Here is a 21,273-nt window from a genome sequence, read left to right as displayed (position 1 = left end):
CCGAAGAAATTGTAAAGAGCGGAAGACTATGGCATATAGCTGCCATACAAACTGAACAATCGGAATCTAGTGCTTGTATGGAAATTCCTTTCATTTGACGAGGTATCTTCACGAAATTTGGCACGGATTATTATTTAAGGCAGCACTTTAATATCCGAAGAAATTATTCAGACCGGGTGACTATAGCATATAGCTGCCATACGAACTGAACAATCGGAATGAATTGCTTGTATGGAAAACTCTTTCATTTGACGAGGTATCTTCACGACTATTGGCATGTACCTTTATTTCTGGCATTAATCCAAGTTTTGAAAAAATTGTAAAGATCGGATGACTATGGCATATAGTTGCCATACAAACTGAACAATCGGAATGAAGTGCTTGTATGGAAAACTCTTTCATTTGACGAGGTATCTTCACGAAATTTGGCACGTATCATTATTTAAGGTATTAATCCAATCTCAGAAGAAATTGTAAAGAGCGGAAGACTATGGCATATAGCTGCCATACAAACTGAACAATCGGAATGTAGTGCTTGCATGGAAAACTCTTTCATTTGACGAAGTATCTTCACGACATTTGGCACGGACTATTATTTAAGGCAACAATTTAATCTCCGAAGAAATTATGCAGGTCGGGTGACTATAGCATATAGCTGCCATACAAGCTGAACAATGGGAATGAAGTGCTTGTATGGAAAACTGTTTCATTTGACGAGGTATCTTCACGAAATTTGGCACGTATTATTATTTAAGGTATTTATCCAGTCTCCGAAGAAATTGTAGAGATCGGATGACTATAGCATATAGTTGCCATACAAACTGAACAATCGGAATGAAGTGCTTGTATGGAAAACTCTGTCATTTGACGAGGTATCTTCACGAAATTTGGCACGTATCATTATTTAAGGTATTAATTCAATCTCCGAAGAAATTGTAAAGAGCGGAAGACTATGGCATATAGCTGCCATACAAACTGAACAATCGGAATCTAATGCTTGTATGGGAAACTCTTTCATTTGACGAGGTATCTTAACGAAATTTGGCACGTATCATTATTTAAGGTATTTATCCAATCTCCGAAGTAATTATTGAGATCGGATGAATATAGCTTATAGCTGCCATACAAACTGAACAATCGGAATGAAGTGCTTGTATGGAAAACTCTGTCATTTGACGAGGTATCTTCACGAAATTTGGCACGTATCATTATTTAAGGTATTAATTCAATCTCCGAAGAAATTGTAAAGAGCGGAAGACTATGGCATATAGCTGCCATACAAACTGAACAATCGGAATCTAATGCTTGTATGGGAAACTCTTTCATTTGACGAGGTATCTTCACGAAATTTGGCACGTATCATTATTTAAGGTATTTATCCAATCTCCGAAGTAATTATTGAGATCGGATGAATATAGCATATAGCTGCCATACAAACTGAACAATCGGAATCTAGTGCTTGTATGGGAAACTCTTTAATTTGACGAGGTATCTTCACGAAATTTGGCACGGATTATTATTTAAGGCATTAATTTAATCTCCGATGAAATTATTCAGGTCGGGTGACTATGGCATATAGCTGCCATACAAACTAAACAATCGGAATGAAGTGCTTGTATGCAAAACTCTTTCATTTGACGAGGTATCTTTACAAAATTTGGCATGTATTATTATTTAAAGCATTAATTTAATCTTCGAAGAAATTGTATAGATCGGATGACTATAGCATATAGCTGCCATATTAACTGAACGATCGAAGTAAAGTGCTTGCATGGAAAATTTTTTTATTTGACGAGGTATCTTCACGAAATCAGACACGAGTTCTTGCTTAAGGCAACAAATTATTCTCCGCAGAAATTGGTCAGATCAGATCACTATATCATATAGCTGCCATACAAATTGAACGTTCGGAATCAAGTTCATGTAAGGGGCCTTTGTATTTGTGAAGGGTATTATAGCTTCGGTGCAACCGAAGTTAACGTTTTTTCTTGTTTTTTGTTAATAATTTTGGATATTTACATATGTAGCGGATTCAATGCGAGGGAAGCCACGGGAGAAGCTAGTATATGTATACATAGTCGTATATATACCATAAAAGAATTGCCGTTCGTAAGTCTCGCTAGAACTTGAGAACGGCTGAACCGGTTTGGCTAATTTTAGTCTTAAAATATTCGTGGAAGTCCAAGGAATGATTTAGTATTTGAAATGTTTATCGTAGTCCAGGGAAGATTAAGAAATTGGAAAATACGGAAAAATTGCGAGGAAAATACTAAAAAGAACAATTTTATGTGAGTTGACAATATAAACAATGTTGAGATATAAACAAAAAAATAACATAATAATAATATTTTGACGGTGGTCATTGTTGTTAAGACATTTTTGTAATTGTATTGAGAAAATTTTATGATTGTAATTTTTTGGAATCATGATTCAATTATATGTATATCGATATTTCAAAAAAAAACAATTTATCCAAAGTGCTTGAATTTATAATGTCAAAATAAGCTTTTTTGTTTTATTTTTATGATTCAAAAATATATTTTTCAAACATTTCAGCCAATAAAAATGTGTTGTTTTTATGATAACTGAATACAAATAGATTGTAAACACCACAAAATCATCAAAATGTAAACTAAAAATTCATGAAATAATAAAAGGTTTTTGACATTATGGATTAAAAATTTTTTGGTTAAAAGAAGCAGGCTCCTAAGTAGCACAACCTGTATATAACTGAATCATGATTGGAATGTAAATAAAAATTTATATTGCAATATCACTTTTATTGTAATGGGGATCGAAATCTATTAAGGGTAATCCATTTCGAGGTTCTCTACTTTTTTAAACACACAAAAAATTCAAATTTAATCGGGAATGTTTATTATCATTCGAAATAACATTCTTTGGCATCTACTTTTTGAAGATTATCTCTTTCAAATGTTGGCCGCGGCTACGTCTCAAATAATCCATTCGTTAAATCCAATTTTTGATGACTCGTTCGACCATTACGACTGGTAACTGGCAAATGACACGCGTGATGTTTTGTTCCAAGGTCTGAACCGAAGTGTTATCCCAATGAATCAATTGAATGATGCGATTTGTAGGAAATTGTTGAAACCAAATGTCGCCGAGATCACGAGCTTCAATTTCAGGAAGCAAATAATCGGTCACCATGGCGCGATAACGGTCGCCATTGACGGTTATGTTCCCACCGGCATTAATTTTGATGAAATATGGACCGACTATTCCACCAGCCCACAAACCACACCAAACCGTTGTTTTTTCTGGATGAAATGGCAGCTCTTGAATATCTTCAGGTTGCTCTTCGTCCCGAATGCGGCAATTTTACTTGGTTGGGCCTCATGGCTGAACAAAACGTCGTTCAAAAACGTTGGATCTTCTTGGAACTTTTCAAGAGCTCATAGAGCGAAGCGATGTCCCAGCGTCGAGCGGCTCCAGTTCTTACACAAGCTGTATTTTGTACGCTTTCAATAAAAGATTTCGACGTAAAATGCGCCAAGTCGCTCCATATGTCAGTTCTAGTTGTTGCGAACGGCCGAATCGACTCTCAACGGTCTTCGTGTACACTCTCAGCTTCGACGCGTGCTGGACGTGGTCTTTTCGGTCGAATTCGAATATTATCCTATAATGAATGCTAGGTCTCAAGATGGGTGACGGTGTTCCGAATAGTACGCTCAGTAGGTCGATTATGTTGACCATAGGTTGAGTAAAGCACGCGAGACACATTCTTGAACGATGTAAGCGGTGTAAACGTTATTCAGACGTAAGTCTTTCCATGATGAAATGCCAAACAATACTGAACAAAAATAACATGATAGCCTGACACGACTCACGCGTGATTTGTCGAAAAAAGGCTATTGCAAAAATTACCTCTACTTGGATCACTCGTTATTTTAGTCATCTGTCGAACGTCACAGATACCACACATAAAACATATCCGAAAATAAACAAAATTCATCGCAATACAGTTCAAATAATTTTATTTAACATAAGTTATTTTTTAGTTATTTTCCAAGAGTTAGGGTAGGTGACAAGAAGTTTATCGGGTCATCTAGTAATAAATAAACAATATATAAAATTAAAATTTTGTGTCTATTTGTTATCGTATTTTCCTTCTCCTGCTAACTTATGAAAATTGATTTTACGTCATTTCGCATTTTAGGCGACGATATGCATATTAATTTGCGCCCACGAACTTACATACATACATACGTATAAGCGTATACGTATGTTCAGCCCTCTGATTTTTCATTTCAATTAACGTTCAGAAAAGAAACAAAACAACAACAGTAATATTCATAACAAAACAAAAAAAATTAACAAAAACATTTCTACTCATTAACGCCAGGAAATCATCAACAAAGCAAATTCTACAAATTTCTAGTTTAGTCTGCTGAGGTTTGAGAATATTGAGATTTCCATTGGCATCAGTATCTTCTTCTACTTGTATGGATAATAAAACAAAAATTAAGCAAACAAAATAACACCTAATATAGTTATTTATGGTTCGAACGATGTTTGAATTTTGGTCAAAGTCTAGTCTTTTCGCATACTGCGTATTATTACTACTTATTTCCGCATATTTTATTTTTTTTATTTCTGAAGCATAGTTGAACGCAAATATGATTATTAATGCTTTTGTGATTTTTGTAAAGCTGTGTGCGTTTTTGCCCCATTTCACTTTAACTTCAGTATCAGCATCAAATATGATTTCAGCTTTTTGCAATCGTCGCAAGGAAACAGTTTGTTGATAGCGACGACTACAAAGGAAAGAAAAGTTTAGTAGAATATTGTATTATTTTTCCAAGTTGGAGTTTGGCCTAAGTAAGGCCAGGCAATCGTCGAAAAGAACGACAAAACAGGAGATCAAAAGAATTTTCATTTGCGAATTACTGCTTAATTACTACAAAATCGATCCATTTCTGATGCAGTTGGTTACTGGTGATGAAAAATTGGTCACTTCCTACAACGTCAAGCGAAAACGGTAATGCTCGAATCGGGGTGAGCCGGTGCAAACGGTGGCAAAGGCAGGATTGACGGTCAGGAAGGATTTGCTATGTGATTTTGCCATTGACAAGCAATCATCTACTATGAGCTGCTCTTCTACGGGCTAACTCTTCTTTTCGTCCTGTAATTTCAAAATCTGAATCGTCTGCAGGACGGAATCGCCCAGAAATGACCAACTTTAGCCAATAAAAGAGGAATTGTATGCTATCAGGACAACATCAGGCCATACATATCGATAGTGACTCACCAGATGCTAGAAAGTTTTTATGCACCCACCTAATAGTTCGGACCTGGCACCAAGTGATTTCCACCTGTTACTGTCTATGACAAATGATTTTGATTATGATTCGTTGAGAGCAGATCCCTATTGTTCCTCAAATTTCAATAGGAATTAATATCCGAATGGTCGTAGATAAGGGGATGATACAAGTTGCTGAATACTAAAGGTACTTTAGTATCAGTATTAATAAATAAATATTAAGTCATTAAATACTAGGCTTATCGTAGGTAATTGTGTTATATTTTTTATATTAAAAACATGGAATTGCATTGGAATAGATTTGTTCTTTCTAGTAAAACCCTGTATCACTGTTAAAAAACCACTCAGAGCGTGAGCGTAATATGAGAAAGTTCATGACGTTTACCCGTAAAAACTGTCAAAGCTGTTAAATTATAAATTGATTCTTCATATTTGTAGATTTGCAGAATTAAAAAGGCTGTTACAATAAATGCGTTTTCCTATTCATAATCTATACTAATATTATAAAGCTGAAGAGTTTGTTTGTTTGAACGCGCTAATCTCCGAAACTACTGGTTCGAATTGAATAATTCTTTTTGTGTTGGATAGTCCAGTTATCGAGGAAGGCTATAGGCTGGCTATTGGGCTACGACCAACAGAAGCAAAGATATAGTGGTAAATGTGTAAAAAACGGGAGAAATTATGTCATCTTTGAAGCCTTCCGTTGCGTGCGCTATGAAAACGGTTCAAGATACACAAAAATTATGTATTAAAGAATAATAGCTCTTTTAATGATCTAAAAAACAGTCCGCGATAGTATATGTCTATCTTTTAAGATTAACTCACAAAAACCGTTTTTATGGTACCTAATTTGGTCGAAATAATTTGTTTAAGTTGTATCAACATAATAATATTAATCTTTATTCAAATAAATATGTTGTTGGTTAAGAGTACTTCATTGTGAATAATTAATTTCAACAAAAAACTTTAAAGATTACAATGATAAATAACTCCGAAACAAAACCAACTCGCTCTCTGGGCTGGCCGGCGCGGCGGGAGAGGCGGTACTTGCGGGCAAGCCGGGAGGGGGGTGTAGCTCAACGAGATACCATGCCGCGCGGCTCACTCGCGCGGTCGGCTCCCTACTGAACGGTTGAATGCAGAGCTAATTTGTTTATGCGATATAATTATCATCGTAATATTACTTTTTAAACACAGTTTCAGTTTGTAGTTGTTTTCTATATAGTAGGTACTTTATTTGTTTTAGTATAATATTTAATTACACAATAATAACACTTTTTTGTTTTCATGTAGATTATTAATTTATAAGTATGTGTTTTCTATAAGTATAGTATTGTTTGTTTTAAAAATAGTATTTAGTTTCTAATATTTTTTTTTTGTGGTACATAATACCTGTAGGTACCTAAATAGGTGTCGCCTACTTTATTATTCTTATTAGATTAGGGTTTAGTTTAACGTATTTAGTTTCTAATTTTTTTTGCTTTAGATAAAACCTGTAAATAGGTGTGGTCTACCTATTTATTCTCATTAGATTAGGGTTAAGTTTAAGCATAAAGTTAGTTTACCTTATTTTCATTTTACGGTTGTTCTTTTGACATAATCGTTAATAATAAAAGTAATTAGGTTCCTAATTATTAATCTTCTTAATCTTACGTTTCTTTAGTTTTCATTTTCTACGTTTTTTCTTCATCACTATAATGCCGAGAAAAAGAACTCAGCTTTCTCGGCAGACTGCTACTGCAAAGCGGCTGCGAGTTTTGCGCAGCAATGAAACTGAGGATGAAAATATGCACAGGTTGGCTACACAACGAGCAATTACTGAACAAAATCGTGCAAGGGAATCAAGCGTTGAACGTTCGCAGCGTTTAGCCTCACAAAATTTCCGAACTTTGGCGAACCGGCAACGGGAATCGAGTGCTGATCGTTCTCAACGTTTGGCTTCACAGAATGCCCGAACATTGGCTAACCGCGATCGGGAATCGAGTGCTGAACGTTCTCAACGTTTGGCCTCACAGAATGCCCGAACATTGGCTAACCGCGATCGGGAATCGAGTGCTGAACGTTCTCAACGTTTGGCCTCACAGAATGCCCGAACATTGGCTAACCGCGATCGGGAATCAAGCGCTGAACGGTCCCATCGATTAGCACAGCAAAATGCCCGATCAACTAGGAATAGAACTCGCAGACAACATAATTTATTAAATGCTGCTTTTGCTTATGATTGTACCGTTGACTATTCTGAGCTAAATGATATTGATATTGGTAGAATGGATAAAATATGCAACTTATGCCAAGCAAAAAAATGTGCAGCTGAAACTCCTGGACTGTGTTGTAGTGGTGGCAAAGTAAATATACCTATAATTCCGGAACCAACATCCGTTTTAAAGGAACTGATATCAGGCTCACATCCATCATCTAAGCATTTCTTAAATCACTCAAGACAATATAATATTGTACATTGATGACTTCATTTGGTGCCAAATAAATTCGTGAGGGAAACTTTATGCCCACTTTTAAAGTCCAAGGGCAAGTTTATCATTTAATCGGTGACTTACTTCGAGCTGTAGGGACACAACCCGAATTCCTGCAAATATATTTTGTTTCCCATGCAGATCAGGTATCCTTACGCTCAAATTTAAACCCAAGCTTGCAAATCGATCTTATCGACGTTCTCCAAACATATCTCCATGATCATAATACGTATATTCAAAGTTTTAAGTACAATCTAGAAAATAGACCACCGAATGATTTAAAACTTATCATTCATGCTGATGTAAAACCTCCTAATGAGCATAGAGGTCGGTATAATGCGCCGGTAGTAGATGAAGTAGCTGTTCTTATGATAGATGAAGACAAAGGTACCCGTGATATTGTATTGACTGCGAGAGATGGTCGACTTCAACGAGTTTTTTGAAATTCATAGATTTTATGACCCGCTTCAATATCCCTTACTGTTTCCCTTTGGAAACGACGGATACTGTATTAATATTCCACAGCAGAATACTACGGCTACATTTAAAACTGTTTCATGTATGCAGTTTTATGCATTTAGATTCATGGTGAGAATAAATGACTTTAACAGTATACATTATTTCAAAGGATTATTCAACCAATATTGTGTTGATATGGCGGCAAAAATGATCTCTGAGAGGCTAGACTTCATCAAAAGAAATCAAAAAAAATTGAGAGCAGAAGAGTACATTCATTTAAGAGATGCCGTCGTAAATGATGGACATATAAACGCTTCTAATATTGGCCAGCACGTTATATTGCCGTCGTCATTTACAGGATCCCCCAGATTCATGAATGAAAAAAGTCAAGATGCCATGACATATGTCAGGAAATTTGGAAGACCTGACCTCTTCATTACATTTACATGTAACCCCAAATGGCCAGAAATAAAAAGTGAGTTATTGCCCAATCAACATTCTTATGATAGACATGATTTAATTTCTAGGGTATTTCATTTAAAACTCAAGAAAATGATAGACCTATTAACGAAGAAAAATTTTTTTGGCCCATCGAAAGCCTTTGTATACAGTGTAGAATGGCAAAAAAGAGGTTTACCTCACGCCCACATTTTATTGTGGCTGGCTAACAAAGTTCAACCAGATTCTATAGATGCAATAATATCGGCTGAAATACCTGACATACAACAAGATCCGATTCTTCATAATATTGTTATAAAAAATATGATACATGGTCCTTGCGGATTTCATAATCCTACATCACCATGTATGAAAGAAAACGTTTGTTCTAAAAAGTTCCCTAGGCATTTTATTTCGGAAACACAAACGGGAGATGATGGAAACACAGCTATAATTCGTGTAAAAGGTACAGAAATGAGCGTGGATAATCGTTGGGTGGTTCCTTATAATCCACTGCTATCACGAATTTAAAATGCACAAATTAACGTAGAGTTTTGTCAATCGGTCAAAGCTATTAAATACATCTGTAAGTATATTCATAAAGGTTCTGATCAAGCCACATTTTCGTTACAAAGTAATAACGATGAAGTAGAAAAATATCTAAATGGTCGCTATATAAGTTCCTCGGCGGCGTTTTGGAGAATTTTCCAATTTTCTATTGATGAACGTTTTCCGGCAGTAGTTCATTTAGCCGTTCATTTGGAAAATGGACAAAGAGTATATTTTTATAATAATGAAAATCTCCAAGATCGTGTGAACAATCCTTCATCAACGACACGATTTTGCAAAAACCCTTTTATATCACGAAGTTTTCCAGTATTACGTTTGGCAAAGAAATTCATTTTCTAGAAGAAGACGCGGGCAAGATGTTGAGGGATATCCCGGTGTAAAAAAAGACACAAATTTAGGCCGTGTTTATAACATTCATCCAACTCAAACTGAATGTTTTTATTTAAGAATGTTATTGCAATATGTTCGCGGTCCAATGTCATTTCAACATCTAAAAACCGTGAATGTTGTTATTTTCCAAACGTACCAAGGCGCTTGCAAGGAATTAGGTTTACTGGAGGGAGATGAACATTGGCAAAATACCATGTCCGATACTATCATATCCGAGCCAGCTACAAAATTAAGAGAATTATTTACCACTATCCTTATATTTTGCCAACCATCTGACCCCTTAGAGTTATGGAATAAATTTCTTGATGCTTTATGTGAAGATATATTAAACAGAATGCGTAATGAGAATCAGGATATGACATTAGCATATAATGATGATATATACAATGATGAAGATAAAATTCATGAGATTTCAGATAAATCCCTAACCGACTTTGGGCTTCCTGCAGCAAAAAGAAATAATTCGCTTCTGGACCCGTTAGAAGTAGCGTTGCGAAAACCATATAACAAAATGAATTAAATTAGTATATCACACAAAATGAACCAAGATTAGTTAATGACCAGGTGACAACGTATAATTGTGTCATGAAAAGTGTTCGTTTTAATGAAGGAAGAATTTTCTTTTTGGATACTCCCGGTGGGACCGGCAAGACGTTTATCACTAATCTTATATTAGCAAAAGTAAGGTCTCTAGGAAAGCTAGCCTTGGCAGTAGCGTCGTCAGGTATTGCTGCAACCTTATTAGCAGGTGGACGCACAGCTCATTCCACTTTTAAACTGCCCCTAACTGTGTCTTTAGAGAAAGATAGCGTGTGCTCTATACGCAAAAATGGCCCTTTGGGGAAAATTTTACAAGACGTCTGTCTAATAATCTGGGACGAATGTACCATGATACATAGAGCTCACGTAGAAGCTCTAGACAGAACTCTTAGAGATCTTAGAAGCTGTGATAAAATCATGGGTGGGATTACTGTTATGTTTGCTGGGGACTTTCGAGAAACTTTACCGGTAATAGTAAGGGGAACTAGAGCAGACATTGTGAAGGCTTGCCTTAAAAGTTCTCCATTATGGAAATTTGTAAATATTTTAAAATTATCGACAAATATGAGAGCACATTTGGGGGGAGGTAGTATAACTTTCCCTTCAAAATTACTTTCTGTAGGAGACGGGAAAATACCTCATTCTAATAATAAAATTGAAATTGATTGCGATTTAGAAGTAAAAGTGGGTAACATCGAGGAATTAGTAACTAAGGTATACCCTGACATCAGCCAAACAGAAAACAAGGACCATCAATGGATGTGTCAAAGAGCAATATTGGTACAGATATAGTTTGGAACTCGAAAAAAAAACATAGGTTTTATCCTGAAAATTCTGCGGGAACTCGACCATTCCGAAAATCCCGCAAGAACGGGAACTATGTGGGAAGAACCAAAAATCTGCCGGAAGTCACTATTCCACGCGGACGAAGTCGCGGGCAAAAGCTAGTAATGTCATATGTGTTATTGCAATTTCCATACAGTTTAAAAATCTAACATTAAAAACTTTACTATCTAAACACGACAGCTGACAGTTTGACACAAAATTTAACTTACTTAAAATATACAAAAGCAATCAGGATATCCAGGCTAGTAGAAATTCTATAAATATCTTCTGGTCAAGATCCAATTTGCATAACTCGAGTAGAGAACGATAGTATATGTATTCATCAAAATAGTAGTCCAGCGGAAATGCAAAGTGTTAATAACTCCAAGCACTAACAGTACCTGAAATACAATATATGAGACAAAAATGTAGTTAAACATCGAGAGTTTGTCAGAATAATACAAACATCTAAATTATTTAATTGCTAAGTTCTGAAAGATTCAGTCAGGTAAGAAAATAAAGAGCGTTACGTATTTTGAAATGTCTGCACAAAGTTGTAAAAAAAGCGAATCGAAATCAAAATTTTTGTATGACAAGAATGAAAATGTAAAGAAAACTCAAACGATTTGTTGTTTGTAGATTATACAATCGTTGTATATGAGGGAGCATTCAAAATTTGTGTTAAGGGGTTACGGGTAGTAAAAATTAAAAAAAAAGATTTGTCTATTATTAAATCTAATTTTTTTGTCCGATTGGTTTCAGATGAATCTCCAAAAATTAGTGATGGTCATCGCAAGGAACTTAGGTTGGATCTGGATCAACAAGAAGTAGGCGAATATCGATCGACTGGCTTCGACAATTCATGGCAAACAAGCATTAACCAAGGAGTGTTTAATCCTTGGAGTACCAGATATCAGCATCCCCATAATGGATAATGTGGTTGGTCACCAAAATTTATTATCTTATATTCCTAATTTTAATTAAAATAAAGACAAAAGATATCGGTTAAGCGATGCTATAAGCATGTTTAAATCTGTTCAGGGTATTAAAACTTGAGACAGCTTGGAAGTCAAAGTGTTTGAAAAACGATATTAATAATTTAAAATTGAGGTATTAAAATACAAAAATAATTATTTAATGAAAAGCAATTCGTATACTTACATCATAAACTATTGGGTCATTACTCAACACTAACAACAAATTTAGTAGTCAAACTTAAGAAATTATATTATAAGCGTGGCATCAGCCACAGCAACGCACTTTGAAATTTTGGCATAGGTAAAATGAAAAGAAATTAATAAAATCGGGCCACAAGTTTATACTCATATAATAGATCTACTTTCTCTATATCTTATCTACCGCCGCTTTTTTTGTTAGATTTTGCGGGCATTGTGTATTATTTCAGACTTTTCACGTTTTCACATTCTGCAATAGTATCAAAGGGCTTTCTTTATTTGTTTTCGTTTGCTTGTATGTATGTGTATATAATTAAAAAATCTTCATTGTTTTGCGTAGTTTTGCATTTCTTTCGAGTACATTCCAACTACTGTATGTATACGAACTTTATGTACAATTGTATATGTGCATACATGTAATGTTGCATCCCCTAAAGAAATAGGTGTGTATTATTTGATATTTCAATAGATACCATTTATCAAGCATGCGCCTATCAGCTTTTCACATTAAATCAATATGAGTGCCCAAAAGCACAGTTTTTATATTAAAAATAAAAAACATACGTACATTTGTTAGTCAATTTATAAGTAAGTACATGCGTATTTGATTGTTTGAAAGTAAGTACAGCTTTATTATGCAAAATATGCAATGATTTTTTAACCAACCTACACATGTGCTGTTATTTATGCAGTAAGTGTCGTAAAATTTGTAATACTCTTTAAATTAATTTGTGAACATGTGCAGGTTTTCATGCCAGCATTATAAAATATGAAAACTTCACTTCAACATCCGTGCGGGTACTTGCGCCGCATTTGCAAGCCAAACAGCTTTAAGTATACTAACTATCACTGATTTTTCACTCACGTCGTTTTAATGGCAATAAACTATATAAATTGTATATCATTGTTACTTGTATTAATTAAATTATGTATGGATGAATTTTTTGTTGTCAACAAATAAACTGCGCTTGTTACAAATTTTCCTTCCATCTTCGTTCATTTTTGAATTTTTACTGGTAAATGTTGTTGTTAACAATCAAGCGATCAACCATTTACTACACAAGTTAGCAACACAATAGAACACAACATTGCAATCAGCAACAGCGACGTCGGCGACTCTGCTACAGTATAAAAGTAATATAAAGAGCAGCCGACATTACGTATACCTAACCCCTAATAACGGCATACATACCATAGTCACAGCTACAGTCAACGGTTATTCTGCAGAAAATATACGGCATAAAGACAACAATCAGCTAGTATAAGTGGAAGACGGGATTACAAGTCATACCCTTACATTAAACAAAAACAAACATACAAGTAAAAACAGTGTACATACATATTACTAGACATGCATTAAGCACAACTACCGCAACCGAATACACAGCAACAGTAAAAATACCAACAGCAGCTACATAGTAATATAAATAATAAAACAGCAACAGAAACAGCAATAATAACATCAATGGCATGTACAACAAACTGTTACTCCAAATACATCAAAGAAAACACTACACACACATTCAAACGGGCATACAGATACTACATAGTCCCGGTAGGGAAATGTGAACAGGTCAAACGAGTCCGTCACTGCAACTAGGGCAGCTAATACTACCTTCGTGTGCCCTGAAGCTATAATACACTTCAAAGATTATTTTCTTATAGCATAAAAGGGTATACAAAGATCTTTATCTGGAATATGATCGTTTTGTTTGTATGGCAGGTATATGCTAAAGTGATCCGATTTAAAAACTTATTTGGAGATTGTAGCGTTGCCTTAGACAATACTCCTTGCCGAATTTCGTGAAGATATCTTGTCAAATAGAAAAGTTTTCCATACATGAACTTAATTTTGATTGTTCAGAGGTTTGTCCCTCACCGTTGTTTTTTCTGGATGAAATTGCAGCTCTTGAATCTCTGCAGGTTGCTCTTCGTCCCAAATGCGGTAATTTTGCTTGTTTGGACCTCATCGCTAAAGAAAACGTCGTTCGAAAATGTTGGATCTTCTTGGAACTTTTCAAGAGCCCATAGAGCGAAGCGATGTCCCTTGGGAGGGTGGAGAGGCTTGCACAAGCTGTATTTTCTACGCTTTCAATTTAAGATTTCGACGTAAAATGCGCCAAGTCGCTTCATATGTCAGTTCCAGTTGTTGCGAACGGCCGAATCAACTCTCAACGGTCTTCGTGTACACTCTCAGCTACGACGCGTGCTGGAGGTGGCCTATTCGGTCGAATATTATCTTATAATGAATGCTAGGTCTCAAGATGGGTATTGGAGTTGCGAATAGTATGCTCAGTAGGCCGATTATGTTGACCATGAGTTGAGCGAAGCGCGCGAAACACATTCTTTATAGAACGTCAATTTTCGTAATAAAGTTGAACGATTTGTTAACGTTGTTCAGACGTAGGTCTTTCCATGATGAAATGCCAAAGAATATAATACAAAGTACCTCTACTTGGATCACCCGTTAGATGTCATACAAAATAAACTATGCAATTGTCAACATGTCGTTGTATATTGTAAAATAAACTTTTTTATTTGACAAGATATCATCACAAAATTTGGCATGGATTATTAGCTAAAGCCACGGTACAATTTCCGAAGAAATTGTTCAGATCCGACCGCTATAGCATATAGCTGCCATACAAACTGACCGATCAAAATTAAGTTATTGTATGAAACTTTGTGAAGGGTATTATTTCTTCGGTGCATTCACGGTTTTTTTTTTAATAACATGAAAATATTTATTTAATAGTAAATACCCGAACCACTAAAACGGAATAAACTCCCTGCAGGTGTCATTTAAACGTGAACGCGTTTACGACATTTACATCCTAACATAAACGAAAGAAACTCCCCCCTCTTGATTGGCCCCGAAGCAATGACAACAGCAACAATAAAAATCTTTATATATATATCTTGTGTGCGTGTGTATGTCACTGAACTCCTTCTAGACGGCTGGACCGATTTTGATGAAATTTTTTGTGTGAGTTCAAAGGGATTCGAGGATGGTTTAGATTCACAATTTGGTCCACTGGAAAGTGTTTATTTAACTAATTTTTAATTTATAAGTAATGTTAATTTTGGAATGTTTTATATTGGATCAGGTAGACTGCGCTACCATCGCAGATGTTAGAACGTTTTACATACTTAGAATTCCGGCAGACTACGCTGCAGTCGTGACAGATATTCAAAAGTATATTTGAGCCTGGTAGATGGTGCTGAGATCAGATTCTAAGATAGCATAAGTATAGTTGAAACTATTAAGACTATAGACATGTGTATGGTGTATAGTGTCTAAACATTCATACTGCTTTGTTACTCTATACGGAAATAGTGAATTTACAAAACTAAGAAATATGTAAATAAACAAATAATAAATTTATTTATACAAAATTACAAAAGTACACAAGCACCAATGAGGATTAGCCACATAAAAAATCATGGGCAACATTTTTGAAGCCACTATTTTGAGTGGAACAATTCAAGGTGAAGTTGTACTTCTGCCACGGATTCCAATGATTCCTTAAGATTCGTCGTTACCATTTAAACATTTACAATTACCCATCTGCTTGGCATTTACGATGACTATTAATAATGCACAAGGTCAAACAATGACGATTTGTGGATTAGATTTAGAAAATCCGTGCTTTTCTCACGGCCAATTATACGTTGCGTGCTCGAGAGTAGTAGGAAAACCATCGAATTTATTTGTTTATACCTTCCAAGGATTAACCAAAAATATTGTACATCCTATGGCATTACGATAACTTCAGTTTTTGTAGATAATTAACTCTAAGAATAAATACCCGTTATAGAATAGATTCAACGCTTTCACAATCAATTAAAACGACTTCAAGTTTTCATTCAATACAGCTTCTACAATTAACATCTCTAAAAGCATTCTAATATACAAACTGACACGCTATCGATTGGTCGGATTGTAATAAATACATATATATGAATTAAATATTGTAAAAAGTTTCTAATAAAAATTTTTATCAAAACGGTCTAATTGTTACAGCTAATTAAAAAAGTTTACATTTAAGACGTGGGACAGGACAACGTCTGTCAGGCTTCTAGTATACTATAATAATGTGAACTGCTTTAGCTTCTCAACATCCTCTTTATACTGCGAAGTTTCTGCTGATTCGTTTTGACTTTTACTGACACTGACTACTGGTAAATCTGCCGCAACGGAATCGGTGCAATCCAAGTGCATGGAAAACAGATAGTATTATAAACTTTTATTCATTAGGTTAGGTTGGATGGCTAATCCTTTAGCATTGCGGTTTATCAGACTGTTATGTACAGTCCTCTGTGATTGGCAAAAACACCATGAACCTATTACTAATCTGCTCAGGAGTTTTATTTATATTTCCGCTATTTCAGCTGGATGTCCAAAATAATGAGATCCGAGGTGATTTTGCTTTGATCTAGCAAAAGCGGGGCATTCGAGAAGAAAGATGATTCTATCTCATCTTCTTTCAAACGGTTGATACTCGCAAAAAACTTGCAATATAATTAGTAAAATTTAATGTTACCTCAAATAGAAAAAATGTAATGTGGAATGTACTAAAACTACACACTTCGAGTCCAAAATCGCCAACATAACTGTTTCACTTTTGCATTGATCCACAAATTATTTTTTTTTAATATATTAACGAGGACAAATTTAAAAGCCAGCTCTAGAAATATTGATATACTTATATATGATGACGATAAAAAGGCCCAGGAAAGCATATTGTCAACAAGCAGGAGCTAAAAGTGGGAGACGGGATTGAACAAAACCAAGGTGATAATAGCTGTTTTTGATTCACTATTTCCCTACCTGCTATATTTGCGTGCTGCTCTCTTGTCAAAAAAAAAAGCAACAACAAAGTTATCAAGTCGAATTCGTACAAAAGAGTATACGGATAACTCATGAAAGTTGTATAACCTCTTCAGTGCTACCAAATTTTTTTTTTGTATATTTTACATAAGTTTGCTATTGTGAATGGTTCAAATGACAAATGAAAATACGTATTTTATTTAAACTTAAGACTTAAAATCAATTGCAATAATTTATACAACACAAAACTGAGGGGTTACTGAAATGTTTTTCACACAGAAAGAAAATTTTCCACCAAGAAACAATTGTAGCACACTTGCCAGTTCGTTTTCGCAACACATTGAATTCATTGCCGGGTTTTGTATACATGTGCTTGCGTTAAGTAGAATTCTCGCCAAACGGCCTGGCAGTTCGGTGTAATAGCATAGCCTTGCTGTTGCCTATAGCAGTTCACAGCCACCCGCTGCAATGCATTACACCCCAAAACATAATAACGTAAAGCCATGGCTACCAAGGCAACCTATTAATGTTAGTCGTAAATGCAATGGCGAAAAATGTAAAATAAACGTAAATAAAGTTAGGTAGAAGGGCAGTACCTAAAATGTATCTAGTAGATATCGATAAATATACACATGGCAGAAAAAGTCTGCGTTCACTTACGTAAATTTTCTTTTTAAAGTATTTTATTTAGTTGAATAAAAAGTATCTATTTTACAAAATTGCGTACCAATAACTAAATAATAAAATAAATGAATTCAATTCAAAATAATTTCACGTAAAAATAAAAAGGTCATTCAAGCCAAACAGTAAAAGTCTGCGTTCACTTCAAGAATAAAGGAATAAAAGGCTAAAGGGTAAAAAGTATTTAATAAATCAGTATCTAGTTGGATATCCACGTCTTTTAATGACTTCTACTTGTAGTAGGCGATTTTGTTTCTGGACTTATAGTTTCTCATTCTTCTTTAAGCGCGTCCTTAAGCATTTCTTTGCTGGTGATACCACGCTGCCTAATTTTTCTCTCTAGTAGGTCGCATAAGTGTTCAATTGGGTTGAAGTCAGGTGATTGCGGGGGTGTACGAAGTTGTTTTGGAATATTAAAGGGTAACCACTGCTTCACAATTTCCGCTGTGTGCTTCGGGTCGTTGTCTTGTTGGAAAATAAATCGCTCACCTAGTCCCAACTTGACTGCACTTTCTTTTAAATTTAGTTTTAAAATATCAAGATAACCATATTTCTTTTGGTATTTAAATTCTATGTCTTTTAAAATTTGGCTTGCTGTCAGTCGTGGATTACACTTCACAAGAGAGGTTATATTGCGCTCTTCTCTTTCAGTTAGTTTATTTGGACGTCCACAACGTGGCTTGGACTCATGACATTTTGTTTGCTTGTAATTGTTTATTACTCTCTGGACTGAGGAGTATTGTCTTCCAACAGTTTTAGCGATTTCGCGATTTCTCGATAACTTTTGCCATTTTGCCACAATCCAACAATGATTTTTCTTTTGCCAATATCTATTGCTTTACGCTTTTGGTCCATATTAAAAAAAACAAGAATAACTCCTGTGATTATGTATGTTTTAGACGTGTTATTAACCGCGCTAACTATCGTTTATCAATTGTCTTCAAAATAAGTGAAAAGAAATTAAAGAAACTTTTAAGTTGCATATATTTTTTTGGTGAATGCTTAAATACAGTGGGTGAACGCAGACTTTTTCTGCCATGTGTATGTTAAGTATAAGAATTCTTTAGATTATATTGTCAAAGGAGTTAATTGAAAAAAATATTAAGACTTAGTAAAATTTTAAGCCACAAAACATAAATTTTGGGCGCATCTGTGATTTACTCATTTTTATGCGTGACGTGGCCTAGCAGGTTTTTATATGAATCCGTTTAAAAATTTGTGGACTTCATCAATGCCCATTTAAATATACCCGAAATTGATTTATAAATTTTAAAGTACCCACTAATTTATTTTCAAAATACCTCAACTTGTAAAGTATTTTAAAGACATTATGTGGCAATCTTTGAACAAAGTATTTGGCATTTTTTGACAGAAATCGTAAAACGAACTGTAAATAAAATTCGTTCATCGAATTTAAAATAATTATATATTATATAATAAAATTGAACTAATGTGTACGTAAGTCGTGAATTTAATTAATATTGACAAAGATCAGGAAGAAAAATAATTTACTGATTATCAATTTATAAGAATTTAACACATCAATTGATAACAAAAATTCTTTAAAAATATTCCACAACAACAAGTGTGAAGATAAATATTATAATACTGGAAAAATTCAAATGTTTTTAAGATCGCTTTTGGTAAATTATTCAGTTGATTAAGTTAAGTTCATAAATAAATAAAAAAATAAGTATACATTTTTTCTTTAAAGATATTCAATGTATTAAAACTCCTCTCTTGATCAGTTTTCCGAATTTGACATTTCTACCTAGTAGGATAGTATTCGATAATTCCTTTATACACGACGACTCATTGTCTGCGGTAGGTAGACAATATTCTCTCGTAGAGTACAATTTAGTACTCTATTGTCGAATGGCAGCTGAATTTACAAAAGTTTCTCGCTTTTAATTAGATACTGTGTATTAAAAACTTAAGTTATTTGAACAACAACAAATAACGTTTACTGCGGCTAAACAGAAACTATAATACTAACTACAATAAATATGAAAAGGTAATCGTCCAACGATTTTTATCCAACGGAAAACGTGTCGTTATTTATTTATAGCAACGTTGTTTGATATAAACCATAAATAGAAGATTCGCTATATGTTATAGTTATCCGATCTGAACATTTTCTTTACAGATTATATTCTTTTGATAACAATCCGTGTTAAATTCTATAAGATACCTTGCTAAATGAAAAAATTTTCTAAAAACGAACCTGTTCTTATCGGTTTGCTTGTATGACAGCTATTTGCTATAGTGCTTCGATAAAGGTGATTCCGACAAATAAACAGCTTCTTGGACAGAAAACGAGTATAAAATTTCAGATCAATATTTCAAGCACTGATGGACTAGTTCGTGTACATATAAGCAGACAGACGGAAATGGCTAAATCAAGTCAGCTCGGCCCGCTGATCATTTATATATACACTTTATTAGACCCAATAAAGTATATATACTTGTATAACATAAATGATCAGCGTGACGTTTCTTTCTGAAGACTCAAAACAGTTAGTAGAATGTTTGAACACTGTAACACATTGTAATTTAATTGCAAAATAATAAGATACTAATTGTAAAACTATTGCTTATTTTCATGGATTGATGGAATTCTAAATAGTGTTATATTGAAAGTAGACGTGGATGTACTGCATTGCTCTGCTCAAATTTGAGGACATCCTCCACAGAAATTGAATACAACGTTAACAGAGAAGTTCAGTTAATGCTGTAGCTTATCACAAATAATTAGATACCACATTGCTGATCAGTTCAGAACACAGTCATATCACTCCATTACTAATGGATCTACCGAATATTACTGTAGTAGTGCTCTACTTGCTTATTAATGTAATTTTCGGACTCGAATACTATAATATCATTATGATAGATAAACCCGGGAAGATCTTAACATAGTCGTCTTCTTACAGACTCCTGCCCTGCCTTTCCAAAAAAAAAACTTACTATTAAAGATGTATCATTTCCTCTATGCAAATAATATAATACCAATGCACCATTTCGGGTTTTCTGCAAATATGGCACTGTAGAGCAAGTAAATATAAATACTAACGAAATCAGAATATCATTCATTCACAGAGAGTACTGTCATGACTTACGTCAAAAAACCGATTTGGATGTATGATATTCAACGGGTAGGTTGGTTGCACAACATTGATATAACACAGAAGTTCCAGTCAAAAGCTCATAGAGCAATATCGGGTTATCCATGGTACATTCGAAATAAAAATATTCGCAAAGTTCTTTGTATTCCTATGATAAAGAATGAAATAAAGGACAGTAGAAAGATTTATTCATCTAAACTCCGAGATCATCCAAATCCTTGCTACAATCCTGCAATCATGGCCGTAGATTAAATCCCATATCTCAGCAACTTCAAACATCACTGTAGGTGTGGGAATGAAACCTTGCACCAATATTGTAAGGGATGGCACCTTACTTCTAAAAATGGTCGGAGTCAGTCTATACCTTAGATCGAACTTTAGTACTTTAATGTCTATGACTGACTTTATACCGAAAATATAGGTTGGCTTGTAGGATATCTTAACAGAACTAGGGGAGCATCTTTTATTGATAAAAATATGGTTT

The 21,273-nt window shown here is 34.6% G+C and overlaps 2 protein-coding genes across 2 annotated transcripts in view; one reads left to right on the top strand and one right to left on the bottom strand.

The window, feature by feature from the left end:
* FoxP (forkhead box P) overlaps positions 1-13,222 on the bottom strand; it is an 88,141-nt gene extending 74,919 nt beyond the window's left edge. The window contains exon 1 of the mRNA XM_070112724.1: positions 13,018-13,222. Within this exon, the coding sequence (XP_069968825.1) occupies positions 13,018-13,057 (40 nt within the window). The 5' untranslated portion in view covers positions 13,058-13,222. The remainder of the gene's footprint in view (positions 1-13,017) is intronic.
* A 5,229-nt stretch (positions 13,223-18,451) lies between these two features.
* The window catches only part of aru (arouser), a 46,889-nt gene continuing 44,067 nt past the window's right edge, over positions 18,452-21,273 (top strand). The window contains exon 1 of the mRNA XM_036363617.2: positions 18,452-18,705. The gene's annotated coding sequence lies outside the window, so the exon portion shown is untranslated. The remainder of the gene's footprint in view (positions 18,706-21,273) is intronic.

Source organism: Bactrocera oleae, chromosome X (genome assembly GCF_042242935.1).
Source record: "Bactrocera oleae isolate idBacOlea1 chromosome X, idBacOlea1, whole genome shotgun sequence".
Classification (NCBI taxonomy): domain Eukaryota; kingdom Metazoa; phylum Arthropoda; class Insecta; order Diptera; family Tephritidae; genus Bactrocera; species Bactrocera oleae.
This window is presented reverse-complemented; position numbering and strand designations above follow the sequence as displayed.